General features: G+C 35.9%; 1 protein-coding gene and 1 long non-coding RNA gene across 3 annotated transcripts; both read right to left on the bottom strand.

The window, feature by feature from the left end:
* Nucleotides 1-53: 53 nt before the first annotated feature.
* Nucleotides 54-2,947, bottom strand: LOC143900361 (uncharacterized). Its single transcript, XR_013257768.1, has 2 exons — nt 574-2,947; nt 54-419 (listed from the first exon to the last, which is right to left on the bottom strand). It is a non-coding gene; the product is annotated as an uncharacterized LOC143900361 (long non-coding RNA).
* Nucleotides 2,948-4,337: 1,390 nt separating this feature from the next.
* On the bottom strand, nt 4,338-11,423 carry Garnet (adaptor-related protein complex 3, delta 1 subunit-like garnet). 2 transcript variants are annotated; one of them, XM_077411115.1, is made up of 15 exons: nt 11,313-11,423; nt 10,941-11,148; nt 10,686-10,781; nt 10,408-10,536; nt 9,711-10,121; nt 9,098-9,171; nt 8,423-8,866; nt 8,123-8,350; nt 7,879-8,041; nt 7,532-7,714; nt 6,962-7,373; nt 6,611-6,879; nt 5,937-6,500; nt 5,430-5,855; nt 4,338-5,234 (listed from the first exon to the last, which is right to left on the bottom strand). In XM_077411115.1, exons 2-15 carry the CDS (start codon nt 11,034-11,036, stop codon nt 5,142-5,144), a joined length of 3,588 nt encoding a protein of 1,195 aa, XP_077267241.1. In that variant the 5' UTR covers nt 11,037-11,148; nt 11,313-11,423; the 3' UTR covers nt 4,338-5,141. The 2 variants fall into 2 exon arrangements, with proteins under 2 accessions (XP_077267241.1, XP_077267240.1); XM_077411114.1 differs by lacking the exon at nt 11,313-11,423 and having other exon boundaries at nt 10,941-11,263.
* Nucleotides 11,424-11,665: the final 242 nt, after the last annotated feature.

Raw genomic sequence — 11,665 nt, 5'->3', positions numbered from 1 at the left:
TTTTGTATGTTTGTTATACAGAAAAGAATTTGAAGGATTTCTCCTTGAAGCAGTTAAATGTAAAAATGCAAATATATTTTAATGGTACATCAAATGTGTAATGTAAAAGGTATTAATTAAAGAGTACTGATTTTGCGATTACAGTTACGATTACTGCCATCCAGGTGAATGAGCGACTACTGAATACCGATTAATGATTATTAATTTTTCTTCCGCGCTTATACTTGATCATTATTGCTGAATAATTTAATGAAGTTGACTAATTTGTAAGTCTCGCAGACTTAACAAGTATTACCTACTTTTATCGCAATAAAGATTATTTCAGATTATTTCAAAATATCGATAATCTCCTTCCTGTATTAAAGGTAAAAACTTTTATCAAGGTGTGTGATAAGCATCGCAATCGGCTAGTCTTCTTCCTGCCAAAAGCAGATTAAATCGAGATTAAATCTTTGTTAAAGAAATAAGATTACGCGTTTTGCGTCGTCAAACAACTTATCTCGCAAGTTTTACACGTATACTTACGTCCCACTCTGCGCCTGCGGTTTAGATAAATAATCGGTTTAACGTTACCTGCTCTGTTTCCGGCGCACATCTAAATATTATCCTGGAGTTACGCGACAATCATTAATCTACGTTGACGTATAGCTCTGCTTTATGGCAGGAGACAAATTGCAATCACATCCGGCGCGTACCACTTTCAATTTTTCAAAAAAGATACCCATCTCATTCTTCGCATTCTCGATCTAAAAACAAAACGAGAGGGAGAACGTGAAATATATTCTGTACGAAAAACTGAATACACGATACGTAAATATATAAACGTATGTATATACATGAATGCACACATTGACGTACGTGTCAACTTTTGGTTGTTGTAATTTCAAGATGAAAATATTTTACAGCAATTATATTCGTTCGCGAAGAGTACATTTTTCTTTCGGCGACGACAATAAATCATACAAAACGACGTTGATTTCAGTTATCGATATACAATCGCAATTTTTATCTCTCTAGTGCTGACATCGTTTAACGATAAAAAGATGTCGATTAAGGTTTTCTTTTACACACTGCGATATAGTTTCTTTATGCGAGCGTGCGCCAATTTAGGCTGCGGTCCACTTGACGCTACAAATGCTTCGAAGCATTCCTCTTCTCTGTTCTTTCAATGAAGAAAGAAGGAGAAGAAAAACGTTTCAAAGCATTTGTTGCGTCAAGTGGACCGCAACCTTAATCTCCAAAAGTCCGTTGTTTTTAAATAAAAGCAAAAATTGTAGAAACGACAGGATTTTGGATTAGATCACCGATAAATCATAACGCGTCACTCTGACAGCTCTTGACATTCTGAATCAAGATATCGAATCTTGAAAAACATGCATGCTCGTCTGACTGAAACGTGACTGGAATGCCAATAATGGCCATTTAATTTATTTCACCTCCTTTTTCTCTTCTCGTTCAAGCATACCTACTTGGGGGGGGGGAAGGAGGAACGAGATCGGTATTCTTTCTGCAAATATTATTCATATATATAATTCGATAAGCCGTGGAGAGGAATTTATTCGTTGAAATGATAATCTCGAAAGCCGATATCTTGATTTATTTCGCGTGTTGCATTACACTGATGATAGAAATGTGACGAACGATACGCAGTACGGAGGATACGATCGTGACGAAACGTGATGGAAAAGTACACCGATTCGGGAAAGCCGGGGGCATTCTCCCAACTGCCTTTCCCAAGTGGAGCGCGTGGACACGTCACGCGTAAATTATGCGTTATTATATCAAACACTTCGGAATGCTTCTGGAAACGAACGGGTGAATCGATTTTACAGATCGAGCGTTCCGAGAAATGTTTGCGCAGACATTGAAATCAAACATTTACGTTTTTCGACCTAAATTTAAGCGGTGGCGAAGCGCTTTCGGTATCGACGGCATCGACGGTGTCGGGAGGGAACGCGTTGTATACCTGGCGAAAACAACGGGCCCGCTTGAGAGTGCATGACGCTGCGCGACCATGAGTGTCGCGTGGGAGTAGCGCGTGAGGTCGATGAATCTCGTTGAATCACGGCCGTCCTGATAGTCCTCGCGGTTCACCTTCCAGACCCCGAGCATTGTCCCGAAGGCGCGGATCATCGCGTCGCCGCGCAAATCAAAAGAATCGCGCGCGCGTCACTCGTCACTCACCGGGACGCGCCTCCGCCTCCGCCGCGCGCCGACCGCCGTGCGTTGCGACCTGCGAAACGCGCCTGTCTTCATCTCGACCTGGATAGGTATAATACGGCGATCGCTCTGAAGTTGGCGCTAGACTATGCGCGATTCGCGGTTCGCCATTCGTATTAGATTCGCCGTTTGCCAATGTACAATACATACAGCTGTAGTCCATTTGACGCTACAAATGCTTCGAAGCATTCCTCTTCTCTTTTCTTTCAATGAAGAAAGAAGAAGAAGAAGAACGCTCCAAAGTATTTGTAGCGTCAAGTGGACCGCAACCTCTCTCTCTCCTCTCCTCTTCTTCTCCTTCTTTCTTCACTGAAAGAAAGGAAAAGAAAAATGCTTTGAAGCATTTTTGCATTGTTAAGTGGACTACAGCCGTAGACCCTCCACTATTCATGGTTCTCTCTCATCATTTGTTTATTCGTGATTTCGATTCATAAATTTGATTTCGTCCAAAAACCGCTCCGCTAGCAAGTCGGCGCGAATTACGAATGATGAACCACGAATCGTGCATAGTCTGGCGCCACACTGATAAAAAAAATTTGTTAATTCGAAAAAATTTTTAGTCCGATACGTTCAACTAAATATGTTAGTTAGTTAATTAAAAACATTAGTTTCTTTTAATCAAGAATTAATTAATTCAACAAATGTTTAGTTAAACTAACTAATATATTTATTTGAACGTATCGGACTAAATATTTTTTCGGATTAACAATTTTTTTCAGCGCAGCAGCTTCAAGATTTATAATTATATTTGTATTCGTGTACAAAAATCCTAAGCCGTTCTCGTAGCTAGCGTAACGTCGAGGGTGAATTAGGCGAGTTGTCGATACGCATGTAACGTGCTTGAGTTACTTTGTCGCACCAATGTGATAGCAACAATAATTTTACGGTCATCGCGCCGCAGCGAAACAAAATAGATCCGACTAGCGCGATTCAACTAAAATATCGGCCTTATTTTAGAGTGTATTATATATAAAAATTGTATTCACAAGAATTATAACTTTAACATATAGTTTAGAATTGTGACTTAAACAGTATATGATATTGTATTTACACGATATCGGACATTAAATATTTTGTACGGTTACAATTGACTTTATTTCCACTGCAGTAGTGCGATCTTCAAGATCTTTATACTGAAGGTAATTATGACTATCTACTGTACAAACATACTCAATGCGTTCCTTACGCGAGCGCGTAACTCGAGGATGAATTCAGGCGAGCGATATCTCTTCCGCATTTAACGTGCTTCTGAGTATAATAAATTGTTGCGAACAATGTTTACAGCACCGATTATAATTTTACTATGCGGTCATTCGCGCCTGCGGGCGCGAGAGATAAGACTCGACAAATGCGCGATTATAATAAAATAATGCCGGCCTTTTAACTTCGCGGCGTGTAATTTATAATAGAATATGTCATGGTCAACACGCACGCGCGCTTTACATGCTACGTCTCTCATATGAATTGTGTACTTAAAAAGAAGATATCAGCTATTTCTTCTGCAATGGCAGTGCGTATAAAATACAAAGTTAAAAATTAAGGACGTTTATTCGCATCTATCATGATGTATGTCGCGCGCTTCGTATCTACGAAGGAAAATTATTACTATACAACTGTAATCGGATACAGTCAATGTACGTTGCACAAAAGTCAACGCATTAGGAGTAAAAGGATTGTCTTGGATATTGAAAGCTCTAATGATTTTTGGCACACGTTTAATAACTAGATGTTAGCGAGTTAACAAAAAAAAAACTCTAGAATTTATGTTCAAATATAAAAATCTTTATATATCTCAAAACAAGAGAAAGCAGAAGACATTAAAAGAAAGGCAAATAGATATAAAATTTGATGCAATCAAAGTCCATTGCAAAATAACATAGGGGCATATTTTTTTTCGCACGATTATGCATACATGGATCATGTGCCTGTATATATATATATATATATATATATATATATATATATTATATATATATGAGTTATTTATGATTTAATTTTAAATTTACATAATCTCTCTTGCCTTATTATCGAAACATAACGGAAGCATCGCATGCACAATACGCTTACCACTTCATGCTCCGTTAATCCATGTTTACAAAGATCGGACGCAATATCGCAATATAATATTTCATATATTTTACAAAATAATAAAAATCTCAACAATAGCCATGGAATATTATCATCCCAATTAGACGCAAAAATTGAAGGCATTGAACATGAAAGTAGGGTCAATCGTTTCTATTGCAACATTTATTTCCGTACTGTACAAAGAACTGCTTAGTAATTAGTCTTTATTCGTAAGCTATTTCGATTATTACATGCCATGTAGTAAATGCAACATTGTAAAGATAAGAAAGTATAGTAATTTACAGAAGTTTTTGGAAGATATTAATGTAATTCAACAAGGTAGCTAAAAGTGAATAATTATCTTAAAGGATAACTTAAATATTCATGATACTATATTTATTGCACATCAGTGCCATGCCAGACTTAAGTCCTATATAGAAACATTAATCTACTTTTATTCCAGTGTCTTCAATTCTTGAAAATAAATTCCCCCTTCTCCCTCTTCTCGCAGTTTCTTTACGAAACTTCGCCTCACACATATAGAAATGTACATATGTGGGTATGTATATGTATTTATGCATGTATGTAATATGTTTATGTGTATATATATATATATATATATGTATATCTCTTAAATATTTAACAAACTTTATGATCTAGATTACACGTGAAGTTTAAGTAAGATCCTTTCCGAAAATATTTAATGGGTTTGCAGTTTGCACATACGCTATAGCTGCTATATATCTGTATTTCATTATGTGTAGTGGACACAAAGTGTTCTTCTGCCCAGTATATGTTTAACTGCGATGCGTGATAGGAATCAATAATTGCAAAATATAGACACTCGATCAGTATTATGTCAGGATCCTCAAGATCTCCTCTCCTATTCCCGACAGTAATGAGTTATTGTCACCTTTACCTTCGATCACTAGGTTTTCCGTCACTCTCTGTAACATAAGAAGACTGATTTATACCGCTAAGTTTAGAAAGTTAAAATCTTTATGCAAGTTTCAATTAAATCAACGCAAAAGTAATATTTAAGTACGTATTTTCTTTTCCCTTTATGTTACGTCAATTAATAATATTCTTTAACTTTGATCATCAAATTAGTTGTGGAGCAGACCAACATGGATTTAACTTACGTTATATTTTAACAAAAGGCACACATGATGTCCCTTCAAAGAATGTCCGTATAAAGATGCAGTATCGTCAATTTGTTCCACGAGTGTGAGATTGCATTTCCGACAGATAATATTTAGAACCGTATCAAAGTCCTTAGAAGGAGTTACTTCTCTTCTAATCTTAGATACTAATTGACCACTTTTGAGAAGTTCCGTGAGTATGTCCTTGTGAGAGAGATCCCCGACCATGAACTTGCTACATGACAAGGGCACGGTGAAGTCGAGCTTTTCTTGTTGCGTGCCTTCTGTACTTTCGAACATGTATGTCAGTGTACCTCTCAGTTTCTGAGCGAACGTCACGTCCGAGACTAGAACGGTAAACTCAGTTTCTTTACTAGATTGCAGAGGCAGTTGGAACGGCAGTTTTATTCCAAATTCGTCTCCAGGCTAAGTGAGCATGAAATAATACAACATTATTTTTGCATATTAAAGCGTAAACTTCAAATATTCAAGTGTGCATTAACTTACATTCCTAACTAATTTGAGTGATGATGTGTCTGGAACGTCAAAGACTAATTCTTTTACAAGTGGCTGACCTATATTTGTAACGCAAATTGATACGATAACTTTACTTGAGTCGTAAGGGATTTGTCTCAGCTCGTGCCTCATGGAAATTACTTTATTTTTTGCTAATTCTTCGTAGGAGATGTCTTGCTGTACAGTAATTGCGTTATATTCGGAATTCAAAGTATCATCCTTTAATTCTTGTAATATCTCTTTTGATGGAGTAGATATCCCAGCTGTTTCCTCATAATCCAACGACTTGTGCTCTTTCTTACTTTTCGATTTCTTCGATTTTCTACGTTTCGTGTCTTCTTCGTTGGATTTCTTGTGTTTGTTTTGACTCTTCGACTTCTTACGTTTGCTTTCTTTCTGTGACTCACTGGACACTTCTATGTACTCTCCTATAGCGGGAGATTGCACTTTCTCGGGAGACAAATTAGTTTCCAACCATAAGTCAGACGACTCCCTTTCGTTATTTATCTTGTTTTCCATGACATTCTTGACTTTTCTTTTAGATTTTCTATGTCCCTATCAATATAAAATGCAAATCATTAAAAAATATTTTTAAAAAAATGTGTTAATAAATTAAATAAATTTAAATTATGTTACAATACTTATTAGTGTAAAGATAAATTTACTTTTTCTTTTTTATTTTCCTTTTCTTCAGCTTTCTTCGTTATTTTATTTTCAATAACTCTATGTTCTAAGACAGGCAATCTTTCATCTTCTCGTAAAGGCATATCCAAATCGATATTCAGAGCTCTATGTGGGTCATTCGCATCTACTAAATCATATTCGTCACTGTCACTTATCTCTGCACCTGGAGGTAGTTCTCCAATTCCAGTATTTACTACTTGCGATGGTAAGCTATCATCCTTTTCATCCTCTTCCGACGCAGATTTTTTATCTGAAAATATCAACGCTCTAAAAATCTCAAATGTCTAACAACATGCTTGACGTAATACACGATTTGTATACGTAACAATTACCTTTATTTTTCTTCGATTTCTTCTTTTCATGTTTTTTATGTCTTTTGTGACTGCTATCTACATCGCGACATCTGTGCGAGTTAGAAATCTTTAAAGAAATCGGGATGTCTAATTCCGCGAAAGGAATGTTTTCAAAGTCTTCGTACGCGCTCGATGAATTGTGATATGATGTAGAAGTCTTAAGTGAGCCTTTCAGATAGTGAGGATTATTTTCTTGCTCTAGTTTTCTCGCTTCGCGTCTCCTTTCGAGTTCTTCCAGGGACGGTTCACTTAAATCCCGTTTGGAAAATGAATTATTCGGTTTCTCCGTCTTAATAAAAATATCATTCATATCTAAATCCTCTGAATCCGAGCTTTCCGAAGGTGGATCGTTGATCCAGGAATCCAAATCTAAATTCTCTGGTATTGGAACCTGAAAAATACCATGAAGTTTTTACGACAAAACTTGTAAATAATCTGCATCACATATATATCAGCTAATATATGTACATATTTTCTTTCAATTTAACAAAATAAAACATATTTTTAAGTAACTAATACATGTACACAATATTACTAATTGATACTTACTTTTCTTTGAGCCTTTGGCGCAACTGGATTAAGTTCACCTTCGAAAGTCTTTATTAATTCCTGCGCAAGACCAGGATTTTCTTTTAAACATTCAAGTAGTACTAATGCGGAACTTGATCTTTCCTGAACTTCCAGATCGCCACTACAGACAAAAGTTGCTATTTTGTCCTTCAATTCGTAAATCTGTAAAGTGAAAGCTAATATTAGAACTAATAAAGATTTAGCTTTAATTTAATGCAAATATATTTGTTTAAAAATATCACTAACTGCATGGTGCACGCTTTGTTGCACCATAAGGATGATATAAAAGTTTTATTATTATTGTATAAATTGTGTTTATGTTTTACCTTGTCTATAGTTTCAGTATTTTCCTCCTTTTCTGCTTTAGCGAATGTCGTTGCAGCCAGCTTTAATATATTATGAACGTAAACAGCCTGTATATGTCCTGGCAAACTAGAAGCTTGTGATCGCAACATAGACTGCAATGTTGCCAAAGGATCTTCTAATTCACTATTGATTTAACAGATCATCGGAATATATTATCATATATTAATTAGATTAATGCCCGTACGTATATAAAATTCTTATTACCTAGAGAATTCTCCACAAATCCATGCTGCTGCATATAAAACCTCAGACATTGTTGCCCTTGGCTGGCCGGTTAAAAGATATGAATTCTCAAGCAGTAAGGCACATTGTTGAACCGCATATTTTCGGATAGCTTGTACACGAATTGTTACATCAAGTAATTGAGTTGCTACTAATGGTCCGTGCTTGGTGCCTTCCATTCGTGTAAGTTCCACCAATACAGATATGTACCTGTATACACGAAATTTTCTATAATCTGTCCTAGAGAATAGATTTATATGTATAAAAAAATCTTATATTTACCACTCAAAGTAGGTAATGAAGTGATAGTTATTCTGTGAGCAAATTTGAATAATCTTTGAGAGCAATTCATCGCGATACATAGTGCCTTCGGCTTTGTCCATATGTACCATTAACTTCTTAACTATCTCCATTAGGTTTTTCTTGGAAACCATTCCGTACAATAAATCCAAGGCACGCAGTCTTATAGTTTCGTCTTTATCGTCAAGACATTGCATAATTAGATCTTTGTGTGATTGCACGCTCTTCGGATGATTTCTCAATATTTTTGACATCGCCAACAATCCCAGATACTTCAAGTTTTGGTCAGAGTCCTCTATTAATATTCTCAATTTTTGAACACACAACTGTATTGAATCGGAGTGACTCGGCATACCAGACGATATAGAAATCAATACAGCGATTACTGTATTGATACATTCGTACAATAAGGACATTGCAGATGTACTAGAAACGATCGAATTATGTGTTATATAAATTATATCGAGAATTGATTTATTCGCCAAAAAAGTCAAAAAAGAAAGCGATGAATACATTGTAAAAAACTATATGCATTACGAGAGATAAATAAAAAAATAATATAAAACAGCTAGAAGATACAAAACTAGACAAGCAATGACATTAAAAGCGCGATAATTAATAGATAAGTACTTTAGAATAAAACATTACATTAGATACCTGTGTATCAAATTGGTAAGGGGTTCTATTAATTTTCTGCCAAGCCTAGGTTCTAGAGGTGTCAATGCTCCAAACTGAAAATATAATGTCACGTTGCCTTCTAAGATGTACTAGATAAATTTTTTTTATACAGAGAAGTAGTTTAATTCTTATTTCATGAACTGAAGTATGAAGAAATGAAGTATATAAAATAATCAAACTATATGTAAAACACAATATAAATAATCCTACAAAATATGTTCTGATACTGATGTATACACTACCAATGTATTACAGCTACAAGAAATAAACCTACAATTGTACTGTACATGTAAAAAAAAACAAGTAATATAAAACCTTGAAATCAGATCAATTAATGGTTGAGAAAGTCGCCGACCAAGCTTTGGTTCGATCAGAGTTATAGTCGAGAACTGAACGTGAAAAACAAAATCAACATATTGTATAATAAAAAAACGATGTTATGTAAAAGATTTAATATTATTATTTACAATTATTTATTATTAGATTATTATTTTAAAAAATGATTATGATTATATGACTTTACGTCCATAAAAAAATATGTAAAAAAATAGTTGTTTGTCCCTTAGAAATCTAAAGCAACGATAACACTCACCAATTTGATAATTTTGATAAGCATCCAATTATTCGTGGAAGTTGTCATCAGCTTAAAGAAAACGGGCGCCAAGCTCAGGTAATTTTTCGGGTTTTTTCTGGCCAATTCGCAAACTACGTTTACCGCTGCACTTTGAACACCACTGTCTGGATCTTCAAGCTTTTCCTTTAACCTAGGGAAAGCGGGTCTGAGGGCCTCGGGAAATCTCAGAAATACTTTATACATCATCAAAACTGCTTTCTTGCGCAAGTATGGCTTCGTAGAAGTCAACAATGTCATTATATCATGAACCAGGTCGCGTGCTAAATCTGGACTTATAAAGCAAGACAAACCACTCAGCGCTAAACCAGCGTCATACTGATTTTGACTATTTAAATCTTTACGAATCATATTCGTTGTTAGCATCAATAGCTATAACAAAAAAATATTAATAAATTATGAGGTAATCATTTTTTTATAATCCTAGCAATTTGCTAAATATTGCATATTATACATACACATTTATAAATATATATATAATTTCCATTAATAATCTATTATATCTATTTTTATTTAATTTTATATTTAGTTTATAAAAATATAAACAATATTAAAAATAGAACTATAAGAAATATATATATATATATAGACCTAAAAAATAATGTCTAAAAAATTTATATAAAATATCTATTTGAGACTCATCTAAAATAAATTTTACCTCTGTATCTGCATGAAAGCTTTGACTGGCAGCGAGATAGCCGATTCGCTTGTGAGTGAACTTTGTCGACGACATTACTTCTATTATGTTAAATCCAGCCCAGCTGATGTCATACCCCAACATCTGGAGCTAAAGACACGAGGATAGATCAGCCGTTAATACTTTGGACAAACTGAATTGAATTGAATTGAATTAAGTTGACTTGTGGTAAATCGATCGGTACAAATCGCATCACGTCGACCGTCTCTAAATAAAATTTACATATGCCAGAGACTTACATATGTCAGCTTGGCCACGGCATTGGCTTTGACCGCCACATTGTCCTGCCGCAACTCCTGCTTGATCTCCTCGATACACTGCGCGATGTACTTCGCCTGCGACAGAAAAGAGGCGTAAAGTATCCTCGCGCCCAACGGGAAATGTTGCAAAAAACGAATAAGGCGAGCGATCGAGGGAGGAAAATTAGGTTAGGTTTCGACTAAAGATTTCGGCAGCGGAAAAAACGCACGCACGCACAGACCACGGGAAATCACCTCGTTCTCCTTATTGTTCCTGATCCCGCGCACCAGATCCGTCAGATTCTTGTCGAACATCCGCTCGAAGTTCCCCTTTACCTTGCGGAGTGCCATGGTCGCATCTAAAGGAAAATATTAAACGCCGTTGCGCTCGCGCGACTCCGCTCTCAGGGGACTTCCTCGCGCATCGGCCGTACTTCTCGACTCGATCGGACCACACGTGGACCTATGATACCATTACAGTTAATCGAAATCCGCGTACTTAAGTCCCGATCCGCCCCGACCTGCATTCACATTTTTTGACAGACTGGCGTGGACTGGCGAGTGGCGGACGAGCGAGAGGGGGAGAGAGAGAAAGAGAGAGAGCTACTCCGGAGTCCGGTATCATACCTACGAAATGTCAAGAGGGCAGACAAACACGAGCTATCTCACTCACGTATCCTCCTCCAGTCCTCCCGTTGAGTACGTAGCTCTTATCAACGTCCGACTCGACTGTCGCAAATCGGTAATCGGTTCAAAAATGCGATTCTCACGAACCTATACTTTCGACACGTGGATGCGAGATCCAAATTGAACAAATATAGGAATATATATGCAATGTATTTTAAAATATATGTGTATACATGTTTTTTATACATTATTATAGTATATTATAATGGTGCGCTCATCAGTGTACTTATATAATTATTTATATTTTTATACATTTTTTAAATGCATTTTATAAAATATATTTAAGTAAAAAA

This window comes from Temnothorax americanus, unplaced genomic scaffold, assembly GCF_048541705.1.
Source record: "Temnothorax americanus isolate GAGA-0224 unplaced genomic scaffold, ASM4854170v1 Scaffold3, whole genome shotgun sequence".
Classification (NCBI taxonomy): Eukaryota; Metazoa; Arthropoda; class Insecta; order Hymenoptera; family Formicidae; genus Temnothorax; species Temnothorax americanus.
This window is presented reverse-complemented; position numbering and strand designations above follow the sequence as displayed.